The sequence below is a fragment of the Aethalodelphis obliquidens genome, unplaced genomic scaffold (genome assembly GCF_003676395.1).
Source record: "Aethalodelphis obliquidens isolate GAN/ISIS:26980383/991018 unplaced genomic scaffold, ASM367639v1 scaffold7, whole genome shotgun sequence".
Classification (NCBI taxonomy): domain Eukaryota; kingdom Metazoa; phylum Chordata; class Mammalia; order Artiodactyla; family Delphinidae; genus Aethalodelphis; species Aethalodelphis obliquidens.
Window position 1 is genome coordinate 55,883,403 of NW_020837951.1, and position 15,865 is coordinate 55,899,267.

General features: G+C 40.6%; 2 protein-coding genes across 6 annotated transcripts in view; both read right to left on the reverse strand.

Annotated features, from left to right (window-relative positions):
* The window catches only part of BRD10 (bromodomain containing 10), a 104,334-nt gene extending 100,812 nt beyond the window's left edge, over window positions 1-3,522 (reverse strand). For all 3 annotated transcript variants that reach the window (XM_027105841.1, XM_027105840.1, XM_027105839.1), the window contains exon 1: window positions 2,060-3,522. In XM_027105841.1, coding sequence (XP_026961642.1) covers window positions 2,060-2,652 — 593 coding nt within the window. In that variant the 5' untranslated portion in view covers window positions 2,653-3,522. The remainder of the gene's footprint in view (window positions 1-2,059) is intronic.
* Window positions 3,523-5,688: 2,166 nt separating this feature from the next.
* RANBP6 (RAN binding protein 6) overlaps window positions 5,689-15,865 on the reverse strand; it is an 88,967-nt gene continuing 78,790 nt past the window's right edge. The window contains exons 2-3 of one of the 3 annotated variants that reach the window (XM_027105845.1): window positions 10,158-10,485; window positions 5,696-9,042 (exon numbers count right to left, since the gene is read on the reverse strand). In XM_027105845.1, coding sequence (XP_026961646.1) covers window positions 8,972-9,042; window positions 10,158-10,293 — 207 coding nt within the window. In that variant the 5' untranslated portion in view covers window positions 10,294-10,485 and the 3' untranslated portion in view covers window positions 5,696-8,971. Of the gene's footprint in view, window positions 10,486-15,865 lie in introns of those variants that run through there. The other 2 variants (XM_027105844.1, XM_027105843.1) reach the window with 2 other exon arrangements.

A 15,865-nucleotide genomic window follows, 5' to 3' on the forward strand; every position in this document is an offset into this window, starting at 1 on the left:
TTCTAGCATCTACAAGTGTGGTTTGTCAAATCTATTATTTACAAAATGTTTGTATACATCAAATACCAAAAAATTGAGGAAGTCAAATTTTTAATTATCTCTTTGAGACCATCACATTACTTTTTGCTACTAAACTGCAAGAATTTTCTCTCTCTTGGACTAAGAACATCAGAAATACATTATTATGTTTATAAACAAAAGAATGTTTTAAGTTCTAAGTATGGATTCTATTAGATCATATGGGAATACAGTATTCTGAACATTAGTCACTAGGAATGATTCAAAGCATTCAGAAATTTACCTTTATGTGAAGAGAAACAGTCTCCCTGCTCTTTTGCAGGGCTTAAGAAACACTATATACAAAATGTTTCTGAAAACACCTGTAATTTATTCAAACCTATAAGCAACTTCTTAGCACTTTGATGCAGCCATTCTCCAGCCTCATTCTAAACACCCGTTTCCAGTCTGTAAAACTAGATGCTTGAACTAGAACTCTATGGTTTCTTCCAGGTCTAAAATCTTGTGACATCAATTTGGAAGATATTTTACTACTTAAAAATAATGACGTGTGAAAGGACTGTTTCTTATGTGAGTCATAACTATAAAACACTGTGGAGACAAGGGTAACGAACACACTACATAAATATAATGTCGCTAAATAAAATATTAAAAGTAATATACAAGACAAACTTGGGAATTATTCTATTACCAAATAATCCTACATTATGAATGGATTCAAGAAGAGGCTCCTTAGTTTAAATACAGCTGCCCTAATGAGTCAAGCGCTATGTTAACCATTGTTTTCAGTGAAAGAAGTCACTGATAGTCTCGAAAACAGCATATGGGAAGCCAGTGACAGATTAGATTATTTTAAAATTACAGTTATAATCAAGGACCAAAAAATTAACACAACTTTTCAGGAGCTATTAGATAAAAGCACTAGTACACTTCCCAGTTTCAGATATGAAAATATTCATCTTATTCAGCTACCACTACTAGTATTATAATGATTAAAACTTATCTTGGGCTAACTATATGGGACTGGCACTTTCGACTTTACATTTATTAATGCATTTAATCCTACAGCAACCTATTAATTAGGTACTGTCATTATGCCCATTTTACAGATGAAGAAACTGAGGCCAAAAAGGTAAAGTGACTTGTTCAAGTTCACTTCCACTAGTAAAGAGTCAAACAACTGGTTCACTTCAACCACGATTTCCAACAACATTCAATTATTTTTCTATTCCTGAAGAATTTCCGATAGAGAAATTAATTTGGCTCATTATCAATTACAGAATTATAAATTAATACGTGTATTTTAGTAGCCTCCTGTGCTATATTATTTCCTCTTAAGAAAGAAAAATAATTGACTCTGGATATATGGGTGGAGTATACCAAGAGCATCGTGCCATCTGAACTGCCTGTGACTTCTGGTAGAATAGATACCAATACCGAAATGTATTAAAAATTTTGTGTTGATGCAAAAATTCAGTCTGCTCAGATGAAGCTGAGAAAAAAGACCAGGAGTACGCCACAGTAATTGTTAACCATTTAATTACACGCTATAAAATCTCCGATGGTCGACTTGAGCAGTAAAGTTATTATTTTAACAGTCTGAAATCACCCTTTTACACGAGCCAGAATTAATTTTCTAACGGTATTTCATTCCAAAAACGTTTAAATTTTTCTTGCCAAAACTGTCTAAAAGTTGCAGGTCCAACTTCCATCCCACTTAAACTTTTCCTCTCCCTACTCCTGTAATTCTTCCTACGGGCACCATTTCACTTTACGTCTAAAAACTTTACCTGCTCTTCGGCACTCGGGACTCGGCTTCCGTCTCAGATTCTTCACGTCTGGGCGTAGGGTTCTCTCAGCCCACACCCACCACACCCCTGCGGGCCCCCGCCCAGCGCTGCTCCTCCTCCCGGGGTTCTCCAGCACCGACTCAGCACCTATCAGCGACGCCCCCCGGCCCCTGGCCCAACCCATCCTCGGACACGTGCGAGGGTGTGTTTGTGTCAGCCCGTCAGTCCCGCCAGGGACGGGGCTCACTCACCGAGACAGAAGCGCCAACTTCTGCTCCAGCATCATCTCCAGCTTCTGGCCCTGTTTGGAGATCCAGTGGTCCACTCCATGCAGGCGGTAGCACGTCTCCAGCATCAACCTGAAGTCCGCCACAAACTCGGTGATGCCCCCGTATTGGCCGCTGGCGAACTTCTCCTCCATCTTCAGCAGACACATGCCCTTCCCGGGCTGCTGCCGGAGGGCGCGACTGCCCCGGCCCCCGCTGCGCGGCCCCTCGGCCGCCTCCTCCTCCCCAGTGGCAACGCCCCCCAAGGGCTGCAGGAAGGGGGAGGTGAGGCCTCGGTGCTTCTCCTGCAGAAACTCGCCCAGGATGCGGTAACCCTGCTGCAGCTCGTAGGTCAGCTCCTGCTCCTTGCAGACACCGCCCCCGACCACCATCGCCTCCTCCTCCTCCTGGTCGTCCGCGTCCTCCCTCGAAGAGGCACTCCTTCCTCGGGCCGGCCCTGAGGCCGGGGCCGCCGCTGCCACCAACTCGTCGTCGTCGTCCTCTTCCTCGGCCGCCGGTGGCGGCCGCTCCTCTTCCCCGGCCGGCTCCATCTCCCCCGGCGTCCCGGGCACGCTCATGCCCCCGGCAGGCCCAGCTTGGGCGGTGTGGAGCGGACGCTCGAGGCGCCGGGGCAAGCGTGAGCGCGGGCCGCTTCCTCAGGGCTCGGCTGCGCCGCGCAGCCCCAGCCGCATCGGGCCTCGCTCGCCTCTGCCGCCGGCTCGGCTCGGTGCGCGCGGGGGTCTCGAGCTCGCCGCCAGCGGGGCGGGGTTACATGGCGCGCGAAGGAGGGGGGAGAGAAGAGGAGAGCCTAGGTGCCCTCCTCTCCCCTCCCCCCGGCGGCGGCGCGCGCGCGGCCCTTGCCTGCCTCACCCCTCCGCGCCCCGCCCGGCTACTCTTCACCCGCCAGGCCCGGCTTGGCCTCCGCGGCCTCGGCGCCCCACCCCCTCCCGGGCCGGCTTGAGGGCTGGGAGGGGGCGAGGGGAAAGGGGGGGTTTCCTCTAGCCTCCCCCGAGGGGGCCGAAGCACAGGGCAGCCGCGGCTCGGGCTCCTCCTCCTCTCCCTCACACCCCCTCCCGCCCCTCTCTACCTGCGGGGGACCCGGGCAGGAGGAGGTGGCGCGCGGACGGGGCCCGGCGACAACTGTCAGTTAGAAGCCCTGCTGGGCGGGGGGAAGAGAAGGGGGAGGGCACTCAGGCCCCCCCCCCTCCAGGTTGGGGCGAGCTGTGGAAAGACGCAAAGAAAGAGGCACCGTCGCCGTCCACGGTGAGCATGCGTAGTACAACACCACCAGCCCGACTTCACGTCCCGCCCCGCTAAGCGATAGCAAGGACTTAGTCTCAGCTTCAGGCCCTGAGGCCTGGTAGGTTGCACAGACCAATGATGTCATCAGCTTGTAGACGACTGTAAGGGGCGGAGTGAAGAGGGAAGCAAGGCGCCTGCGCAGCTTTGCTTGCCACCTCCTGAGAGGGAGGCCGAAAGGGTTTTTAAATCAGGTGCTGCAAGAGGATATTTCTTTTGTGAGACCCCTATTAGCGCTAAAAGCTAAAATTAATCCTGAAGGAGCTTGCTAGATAACCTTCGTCGATGGAAAGTGAATTGTAAGAAGGCATAAAATGTAAATCCTATCCTTTTGTAAAAAACTTCTCTGCACACTCCCTCCCCCTGTGACTGCCGGTTTTTCAATATAAAACCAGAATTTTGAGAAGTCTAGAAAGGAGGTTGAAGGACTCGACCAACTGAAACATGTTCACATGGAAAAGGAAAGGAGATGATTTGTGGAACTTGAATTTCTCAAACTCCTGTTCCCAGGTCTTAACATCAATTCCTGTTTTGGAAATTAATCCCATGTTTTCCGTTAGTGAAAAACATTTCCACCCTCTCGATTTTTGACATCTGCTAAGAGTAAAGGAAGGGAATGGGACCTCATTTTTAAAAATCCTTGGGACTGAAAACAGTCTTCAGATATTTCAAATCTAAGCTGTGCAGCATGACCTTACAATCTCACTACACATTTTAAAATTACTGTTTAGGGAATGTCTAAAAAGTGAACTTATCATTCCATTAGTTGTCATATTGCTTAAAGTGAGGAGAAAGGAACTAATGGGTCCTTAAAGCAGTTATTACTATCTTCTCACGTTCTATTTTAAAGGTGCACATATTACTTTTTCTCCTTACACAGAACTCTCTTGCTTTAAACCTGGAATTACTTGAATACAAAAATCAAAATTTTAGAAAGCAAGTGGGGACTTCCCTGGCGGTCCAGTGGTTAAGACTCCGCACTTCCGCTGCAGTGGGGGTGGGTGGTGGCGTGGGTTCATCCCCGGTCGAGAAACTGAGATTCCCACATGCCACGCGGCGAAGGCCAAAAAAAAAGGGAAAGCTGTATAATGAAATGATTGGGATATACTGACTATTATGATTGTTTACTTCCCATTAATATGGACTTTTAAAGCACTGATAAAATTCAAACTTAAAAGCTTTTTTTGGTCCAGTTAAGTTAGACAGCAGCCTTAGGTAAAACAGTTAAGTGGGAACACTTTTGAGGTTTTAGGGTATTGACACTACCACCGCCAACAAGCACACCCATCATCTAGTTTTCACGGTCTCCTCTCACCTCATCAGACATTTGTGGTGTATTAGGCATTTACAGCATTTTCTCTCCATAGAGCCCACAGATGTACCTCAGCTCAGGAACAAAGGCAGAGACCAGTCTGACTTCAGGGACTGACAGCCAAAACTGTCTGACTGAACGTCCCTCATTTCCTTTGACAAAGCCCAAGAATCTGCACCCATCTCACCCCAGCAAATATCACCTCTTTCTCTTTAGCCACCAACCCTATTTCACGACTCTCGGATAATATTAGCTTGCATTTATCAAACACTGTGCCACTAAGCACTCTATATTCGTTACCTCCTTTAATTCTCACAATCCTATGAGCTACGTATTATGGCCATTTCACAGATGGAGAATTGTTTAGGTTAAAAAAGTAGTTTGCCAAAATTCAAATCTAGGTCTGTCATACTTCAAAATTCTCCAGGTGCCTAATTCCAAGTCATATGGTAGATTTTCCAGTTCCTCATGTACCAGAGTGTAGGGAATTGCTAGAAATGTTTACCAAGGGCTTCTTAATTAAGGGATACTAATTAAGATAAAGAGGTGCAGGTGAGTAGAAGAAACCTCAGCTATAGGTCATGGAGAGGCCAAATTGACTGAGATCTTAGCTAGTATGAAAATAGAATCAGGTGCTTGAACTTTTAGAATATAGATAAGTAAGAAGAAAAACTGCCTTTCCATCCCACCATCCAGAGAAAACCTCTATTACAGTAATATCAATACTTTGTAGTGGGGTTTTTCTATTTATTCATCTATACTTTAAAATTTTATCTTAAATAAACTTAAAATTGTGACTATACTGTACCTAATGTCCTTTTCTTTTTTCTCTCATTAACAATAAATAATTGTAGGGAATGTACAAGAATTGCATATCTAAAATCTCAACTTCATATCTGTCCACAATGGCCTAGATGGCCTGCTCATGAACTTGTAGGAGGTGAAACAGAGATTCTAATGTAAAAGGAATTCCAAACCATAAAAAAGAACACAGCAGAAGTAAAAACACCAACAGCAATAACAGCTACCATTTATTAAGCACTTACTAAGTCTTAAATATTTACTAAATATGTTACATAGACAGTACTCATAATAGCCCCAGGAAATCCTGACAGATGTATTTGTTCTTAAATTTTGGATTAATATCTTGCTGAGTAGAAAGGTTTTTTTTCTACCCTACAAAAAGCCTGACATTAAAGACCAACATTGCAATTAATATAATTAACCCTAGATTTACAGAACTGTTTTCTTACAATGTATACCTACTGCTAAATAACTTCTCAAAGCTGTTTTCTTTTTCTCATTTAAAGATTAAATTAATTTTGCTTCCCTTTCATGATCACAATAGAATTCTCTTTAATGCTACTATATAATCTATTAAGAACTTCTCCAAAATAGAAATCTATTTAAGCCCCACTTTGAATCAGGGCTTCTCTTCTTGTTGAACTGCTTTGCAGGAAAAAATGGCATACATACACAATGCAATATTCTGCTCAAATACATAACACTGATTGACTCCCACAAATATTATTTACTATTTGTCAAACACTGTGTTACAGTATGTTACATGCTACCAATGTTAGATGTACCAGGATGCGCTTTTCAGTAACCATGGTCCTTAGAGTCCTGGATAACTTGAAAAAAAAGAGACTGGTCTAAGACTTCAAAGTTTTAACTCTCAGCTGGACACTTTGGGAACTAGAATATGGATATATCTCAGTCTCAGGAGGACATTATTAAAACGTTCATATGTATTATGGAGAAAACTTCCCACATCCATTGTAATATCTCAAATCTCTGTTCCAATTTCAGCATCCTCCCATTACTATGATAACTAGGAGTATTATCAAGGAGGAATAAGCCTGCCACTATATTCTTCACCCACAATTCCAAAGATGTTTGTCCTGGAAGTTCTCCTATCCCATCTTTGTGAGCTCTTAGCATCTTGTGGTAGGCAGCATGACATCTTGACACCAAGTATACTGCTTGCCCAGCATCAATAATTCAGACAAATAGCAACAATTTATATACTTCACATCAACTACAGGAAAGGTGACAAACATTTTAAGACAACAGAAGCACAGGTTATCACCAAGGTCTGTGTTTAAGAGATAAAACATGCAAGGTAAACAGAGGCTATAACACTGACTAATCCTGGAGAAACATGGGGAAGGCATATAAACGGCTTAGCAGGAAGAGAACAGTTCTCTCAATCATAATGGAATCCACGCACAAAACTTGTTCAGAGTTACTTTTATGGTGGATGATATTCAAGTAATATTAAGGTGCTTCAGGCAAAATTTAGCAACTCCTGTAAGGCTTCCTGCTGCTCATCATCAAGCTGGGAAATGCATTCCAACCATAATTCTTCAGAAGTCTGTACCTGACGCACGACATTAGCTAGGCGTTTGGCACAAGGATCTTCATAGTTAATAGTCTCATTCATTTTTCCTTCTGCAATTACACTGATTATTTTTGGAAGATTGGAATTATTTGGACCAAGTACAACTGGGTGGTTACTTTCAATTAAGTCACAGAGAAAACTCAAAGTCTGAATAGCTTCCTCTTTATCCTCATGCAATGGAAGCCATGACAACCAGTGTGGAAGAACTTCATCTACATTTACACAGTTAGGCTTAAACCTCAAAATCTTGCCTACTGCTGAGATACAGTTCTCTGTAGCAATGACATTTTTTTTGGTTTTGGAATTTGCACACTTAATAACTTTTACCAGCAGCGGAACAGCTTCTGAACATAAAGAACGATAATCATCTCCACCAAACTGTGCCATAACACCCAGGCCATAAGCAGCCGCTTGCCTGACTTCAGGGTTGTTGTCTCGCATATTTAGTAGCATTGGCCACCGAAAATATTCTACATATTTAAATGAGGTTGGACTACAGTGTTCTATGATATCATCAAATATGCACAATCCCCACTGTCTGTCTGGCCATGGCCTATTAGAACAAATTAGATTTACAATTAATGGAAGCAGCTGTTCAAACCACGGTAAAATCTTTTCCTTGTAAGTACTAAATAATGAGTGCAAAATATCTGATACTTTGGTCAGAATATAAACATCACATTCATCCTCATCTTGCAGAGACATTTCAACCTGTTGGTCATAGTTTTCTTCCTGTCTTTTAACCTGTCTCAGTTCTTGGTTTTTAAAGTGCCCTTCAAGTTTTGCTTTCAGTATTTCTCCCAGTTCTTCCAACTGTTCATCATTGAGGCACCCATCTCCCATTACTTCAATGGACTTTGCAAAAGAATTCATTATTTCTGAGAGTACATCTGTATCAGGTTCGGTCCCAATAGCCTTGATTAAAGGATCACATATGAAATGCCACATCTGTGCAAGATATTCTGGGCCATGAATTCTTGCACATTCCAGGAGAAAAGGCATGGACTCTGCTGCTGCCACTCGAACATTGTCATGGAAATAAAATTTCAGTAAAGGAACCATCAGTTTTACAACTTGTTCTGTGTATTCCACGAATCCTTCCCTTAACTCCTTAGCATAATAAACCAACATCTGGCAAGCAGTTGCTTTTGCTTCAAGCCCTGAAGTCTTAATTCCAAAACTCTGCTGGTCTCCAAGATTTACAAATTGCCATCCATCATCATCACTCATATTCTCCACATCTTGTGTGTCTAAGAGAGCAACGTCAGGTTTAGCTGAAGCAGTCTTAATAAGAGGCTCAATAACCAGTGGAAGGTACTGTTGAAAATCATTTCCAAGAATTTTACACATTCTGGCCCACGCTGAAATGATGTAAGAGGTCTGAGGGTCATCATCTTCCATATTATTTAAGTCTGATTGTGTTTTTAACAACAGTTGCATCACATTTGATGCATCTTGCATAAATTTTTCCTTCCCAACAGCAAGACCAACATGGCTAATGCATTCAATAGTTTTTCCTTTCAGAAGTTTGAGTTCCTTTTGAACAGCAAGCTCAACAATCTGCTTTAGTGAGGGCATAAATATATCATAGTATGGAACAAATTTTTCTTCGATTGTATCTGCAACTGAGGCAATGGCTGTCACAAGCTGTTCCAAGGCCAACTTAGTTCCATTGCGAATCAACTCTTGAAGTTTAATCACCAAGATGGAATGTAGATTTCTCACCATACTATCCAAATATAGAACTAGCAATGATTTGGGGCAGTCTTCAATAAAAATAATAAGCGCAGAAGCTGCATGTGACTGCACACGCTGATTACCTTGATTTTCCATGGTACGCAACAGAGCTGCAATCACCGTTTCATGGAATTTCTTTTGGAAGTTAGGTGCAAAATCTGTAGCCATCTGTCCAAGTGTAGTACAGGCTGCAGCCCTCACCCTTGGATGAGGATCCTGAAGAAAAAGCAAAACAGAGTTAACTGTTTCGTCTAGAATTGATTCCATTTGCTGATGGCATCCTTCTCCAATAGCAGATAAGGCCATTAATCCAGCATGTCGATATTTCCAGTCAGGGCTCTGAAGCATCTGCATGATATGCTCCTTAGTCATTGGTAAAACAAGTTTTCCACCGAGCCCACAAGCCAGTCTGTCTAGTGCACTCTCAGCAGCAACTGCATTGCTGTCAAAATCATCTTCTTCCATTTCATCAGCATTTACCCAGTCCTCATCATCTTGTAGATCGACCATCATTGCCAATATATGAGGAACTGCCTGTGCAATAATATTTGTATGTTTTTTCAACATTGGGGTTGCAGTTTCAGACAAGGTCACTATTACTTCAAGAGCCAGCTGGCGTTGCAGATTACTAAGTCTAGAGTCTCCACATAACTTTAGACTCAATTGCAGAGTATCTTCTAAATAAGGACCCAAATATTTAGGTACAGTATCTGCAATCTCAACAAGGGATTCTAGCACTGAGTCATCATCCTGGTAGCATGAATCATTCACAGCCTGTAAGATTCCAGGAAGCAAGTCTGCAAAGTCTTTGAAAAGAGCAATATTATTCTCATTAGCAAGTACAAATGCAGCTGCAGCTCTAGCAGATAATGTCCTGATTGCTGGATGTTCTTGATCTTGAATACACTGGTCCAACAACCGTTTGATGATATCCAAATCGTGCCGATCTTGGGTCCCAAAAATCCCAGGAAAGTGCCAGAAAACGTGAAGTGCAACTTCCCACAGAACCACATTTTTAGAGTAGATTGAATCAACAAGGAACTTCAGACCTTCGGGCCAGTGGTTAGTGCCATCCTCATCTATCAAATTCCTGGCCAGCACTGCAAAAATATCACAAAGTTTTTTCCTCATACTAGCATGGGTTTCTAACTTAACAGCCAGTATCAGTTCAATCTTGACGTCCCTCTGAACATCAGAAGGCAGATTTGGATAGACTTCCTCAAACCCAGAGGACAAAAGCCGTCGTAGCAGGGCGGCAGCCATTTGTCTCACCTCATAACCTGCTCTTCTATTTCTGACGGCATCTAAGAGGAATGTAGTCTTACACAGACCTGGGATATTTTCATAGATTTCCTCTGCTTGTCTCCGCACCATACAGCTTGGATTGATGAGGTTCTTCAGAAGCTGGTAAAACTCTTGCTTTCCCGACACGGTCGCCGGTACTCCGGCAGACCCGCACGCCGCCATCGCGTTCTGTCAAAGCGACCGCGACGGAGCAGGAGGGCGGGGGTCTGCGGCTCGAAGCAGTGACGTCAACGAGGCGCCGGCGGGGATGGGCGGGAGCGCTCCTTACTCCCCGGCCTGGCCCTCGGTCTGGGCTCTGGGAAGGTGGGAGCGAGGGTCGCTCTCCAACAGTTTTCCAATCAGATGAAAATGTACCTACCGAGGAGAAAGAAAATGAAAGAAAAGTATGATATTGATTGTATTAGAATGGGATTATGGATGATTTTTTTTCGCCTTTTCTTTATTTCTAAACTATCTCTATTGTTACACTGATAATTTAAAAACAGAGAGTACTCCTTGAAAAGCCGCTAAGTGAAAGAAGACGATCACAAAAGGCCACATGTATGATTCCCTTTATATGAAAGGGCTTAAATAGGAAAATCCATACAGAAAATAGATTAGTGTTTGGCAATGGCTAAGGGGAAGGGAGATAGAGAATGACGGCTGTCAGGGGGGTTCTTTCTGGGTGATGAAAATATTGTAGAATTGATTGTGGTGATAGTTGCACAACTCTGTGATTATACTCAAAACTATTGAATTGTACAATTTAGATTGGTGAATTCTATGGCATGTGAATAATACCTCAATAAAGCTGTTCATCAAATAAGTACAATAAAAGATAAAGACAATGATTACTACCCCACTATTAGGTGTGCAGACTCAGGTGTGTGTCGGAATCACTTGGCCTGTGGATTATAATAAAGAATGAGAAAGACAACTGAGTAAAGTATGATGAAAAGTGACCTGGGCTAGTAATCAGGAGACTAGAATTCTGGTCTTGTCTCTAAACTGATTTTGTATCCCTGGTCACGTCACTCAAGATTTTCTTTGCAAATTGTAAAATGCCTTTACAGTTTTTCTTTTAGTAGGAAGCTGCTGAGATTATTCTAAGAAATAAATGCCCCTGAGGCTAAATATTGTTTCTTTAATTCAAGCAAGTGTGTCAATCAAAAACAATGATCATTCCTCTAACAATGATTAGATCTTACTTTTGTATTGGCACCTTGCCATTCTGTCATTTTGACCATTATACAGGTTTGCAAGGTTGGTAAGATAGGTATAATACTAATTTTAGATGAGAAATGGAAACTCAGGGCTGACTTTTGATGGATGGATTTTTATTAACTATTTGAAGAAATAGAAGAAGTTTCTAAGTAAAGGGAAGAGCTGTGTTCAAATGCAGAAAGGTCTGAGAGCCTAGTGTGATGAGTTCTGTCAGTACTTTTTGCTGGAGCATTGGGTATGGGACTTAAGGGTCTTGGGGATGACATAGGAGGCAGTAAAGAAGAAGACAAGAGTTATATAGAGGCCAGATCATGAAGAGTCTTATATTCCATGTTAAGAGATTTGGCTTTTTTTTTCCCCCAAAGGTAAAGAGGAGCCTTTTAAGGATTTTACTCAAGGCTGTGAAATAATCCATTTTAAGAAAGATTACTTTGATGGCAATGCAAAAACTGAAGTGTGAAGACTGGAGGCATTTAGGAGGACAATAACCTAGTTCAATTACACTGAAAGTCTAAATCACAGCAGTGGTGGAGGGAAAGAAAAGAGGGGAAGGATTGCAGGTCTTAAGAAGTCATATCAATAGCAACATAGAGGGGAAGGAGAAGCCTAGGAAATCTCCCCAATGGCCTGGGCATCTTGTTGGAGGTGCTGCAATTTACCTATTTCTTTACCTACACATGTATAAAGAACAGAATTAATGCAGACCAAAAGACTGCTAACTCTTTCTGGAGGAAAAAGAGGCTTCCCTAAGAAGGTGAGTCCCCGAATCCTTTTTGTTCTCTAGTTGCTCCCACTCTATGGTGGTGGTCATTGTTACAACAGTAAGAGTTAAACTGAATCCATTTTAGGAAAAATATTTATGTTCTTTTATTTTAGAAAAACATACACAGATTTAAAATCTTAAGGTACTTCCTCTCTAGCTTGCATTTAACTTTTGCATTGTTATTTCCCTTCCCCCCCCCCCCACCAAGAAGCACACATAATAACCAAGATTTCAAGACTGGACTTGAAGACTTGGTTAGAGTTGAACAACTTTATGAAAATTTGTAATTAAAATTGGCTTTTAAAATACTTTGCACTGTTGAGAGGCCATTTAAGAATGTTTCCATAAGGTGACTCAACAGCAGACAATTCGAGTGTTTATTAGCAGCTTACTAAGTGAAGAAAGTGCAAAATAAGTTGCAAATTTCTTCCAAGATCTGAGAGATTTAGAGTCAAATGAGGGGGGTAGAATTAAATTGGACATAGGGGGTAGAATTAAATTGGACATACTTGACATTTTTTCAAGAATAATCCAGAATAAATAAAAATGCAGAAAACAAAAAATACTACTATGAAGGCTCCTACCGATCTAATATGGAACAATATGAATATCAAAAAGAATAACGCCTTCGATGGATTAAAAAAACTTTAAATATATCAACAAAAGTTCTGAGTTTCTAATACTAACAAAAGCCACCAATGCATTGATCATCTTTGGAGGATGCTAAGTCACCAACTGAAAATTGATAAAGAGGAATAATCAAGATTTTTCCTGCCTTTTCTGTACAAACTGTATTTCAGGATAACCAAATAGTTATCCACTTCTTCTTGATAGAATTCCAGATAAAAGGAGCACAAAAATGCTAAAATCAGAAAATTGCTGTGTTGTAACCCCAAATGAAATAATGAATGTAGGTAACAGTAACCAATGGATGCTAAAACCATTAAATGAAACATTGATTGGGAACTTACTAATAGAGGGATAAGGATGAAACCACCTAAAGTTCCTGATTAATCTTAATATTCTTAAAAGTGGGATAAACCAGAAGTGTCATTTACATGTTGTCTTTCGGCTTCACATTCATACTTTCTCTAATTTGTTCTCTGATTCTGAGGTTAGGCTCTGGAAACAAAATTTCTCCTTTTTCAGCTGGGTCCCTGATAATTTCCACCAATAGGAGCTGCTAGATATTGGAGGATAGAAAAGGGACAGAAAAGAGATTGATCCTTCTTGTTTTTCCTTTTCTTGTCTGGATTGCCCTAGCAGTGGCCCTTCCTCCTGGTGACATCAATTTCCTCCCTCTTGCAGCCCAATCTCTTCTCTCTGCAGATATACCCACAGTAGCCTGGGGGCACTCCTTCCTCAGAGGTTTCAGCCATAGCTCTGAACTCAAAGATACCAGTTCTGTTTTGTTCCTTCAGCTTTAGGGATGGTAGCAGTTCCTTCAGTTACCATCTTTTGATTACCTCAGTGCTATTTATTCACTCCTTCAGGTCTCTCACACCTGTGTGACCAATCTCTTAAATCTCCTCTTGAAGTACTTAGTGTGGTTTCTATTTTCCCACCTGGAACTTGACTCATTCATATACCAGGCATTATGTGATGCAAAAACTGCAAAGTATTTTTATCTTAAATCAGGTTTATTAAGGTATAACTCATGTGCAATAAAATTCACCAATTATAAGTGTTTAATTAGGTAAGTTTTGACAGTCAAGTAACCATGACCACAATCATATATAGAATATTTTCATTACCCCAAAAAGTTCCTTTGGGTCCCTCAGTAGACAATCTCCTTTCCGCACCCCTGGCTCTAAGCAACTACTAATCCGATTTCTGTTGCTATAGCTTTGTCTCTTCTAGAATTTCATATAAATGGAATTATTCAGTATGAAGCTTTTTGTGTCTGGCTGCTTTTACTTCTACAATGCTTCTGACATTTGTCCACTCTGTTGCATGTTTGTTCGTTTTTATTCCATCATATGAATACACCACAATTTGCTTATGCATTCACCAATCGACAGACATTTGGGTTGTTCCCAGTTTTAGGCTATTATGAATAAAGCTCTTATGAATATATGAGTACAAGTTTTTGTGGGAAAATATGTTTTCATGTCTCTCGACAAATACTAGGAGTGAAATGACTTGGTCAAATAGTAAGTGTACGTTTATAAGAAACTGTCAAATGCTTTCCAAAGTGGATGTACTATTTTGCATTCTGACTGAAATATATGAAAGTGCCATTAGCTCCACATCCTTGTCAGCATGTGGGATTATCAGTCTTTTAAGTTTTAGTCATTCCAGTGAGCATGTCTTGGTATCTGATTGTGATTTTAGTTTGCATTTCTCTAAATACTAACAGTGTGGATTATCTTTTCATGTGTTTATTTGCCATTTGTGTATCTTCTTTGGTGAGGTCTTTGTTCAAATCTTTTGCCCATTTTTCAAAAAATCTAATTTTTTTGTCCTCTTGCTATTGAGTTTCAAAAGTTCTTTAAATATTCTGGATACTAGTCCCTTATCAGATGTATGCTTTCAAATATTTTCTCCTTTTCTTTTTCTTAACCATGCTTTTTAAAAATCAAAAGTTATTAATTTTGTTGAAGTTCAATTTATCATTTAAAAATTTTTAAGGTTTCTGCTTTTTATGTCCTATTTAAGAAATCTTTACCCAACTCAGGTTCACAGAGATTTCCTCTAATGTTTTCTTCTATAAGTTTTATAGTTTTAAGCTTAAAGATTTTACATTTAGATCTAGGATCTATTTCAAGTTGATTTTTGTATATGGTATGAGGCAAGGGCAGAAGTTCATTTCTTTTTGCATATGAGTTTATAGTTGTTCCACTTTTATCCCACTGATTTGCCATCTTTGTTGAATATTAATTGACCATATACATGTAGTCTTATTTCTGAACCTTCTATTCTGTTCTATTAATCTATATGTGTATCCTTATTCCAATGCCGCACTGACTGTATTGATTACTATAGCTTTACAATAAATCTTGAACCCAAGTAGTTATAGTCAGTGATTCTAAAGATCACTGAACACTGTAATTTTTAGAAAGTACTCTCTAGACTTTAGTAAGTTTAAGATATTTTTAACCTAATTAAAGTCCATACGTATTTGTGAATTTGAGTATAATTGGGAACTTTTTGCAATCTATACACATTGTGCATTTAAAAATTAAATAATGGACCAGAAAAAATGAGAAACAAATTTCTTCTTTATTTGTTTTCAATGTAAACTTATTGATTTAGAATAATACCTCAACTTTTTCACACAGATCATCTCCCTCCCCTCCAAAAAATAGCTGAGGAGAAAGGAATTTCTGACACTTTGGGCTGTAATCTGAAGCAGCTTATGTTTTAACTTAAAATTTGAATGTAAATATGATGTTCCAGTTGCTAATATTTTCAAGCTTTTTCATATGAAATTGTTTTCTCTATAAGCTTTCCATTTCCTTCATTTATTCAACAAATATTTAATGAGTACCTACTATGTTCCAGGCACTGTGCTGGGACACTGGGGATACAATAGTGAATAAAACAGAATGCCTACCTTCGTGAAGTTTACAATCTACTTTGGAACTCCTTAGCTTATGCCAGGAGGACCAGCCATGTTTAACCTGTGGTTTTATGGATTTCTCAGCATATTACCCCTTACATCCAAGTATATGAGAAGCACAGTAGTAAAACACTGTTATCGTCTTTAAGAATTGCATGGCAATAATTCAGAATATTAAAAGTTGAATAAAAACATCATGAATTGGA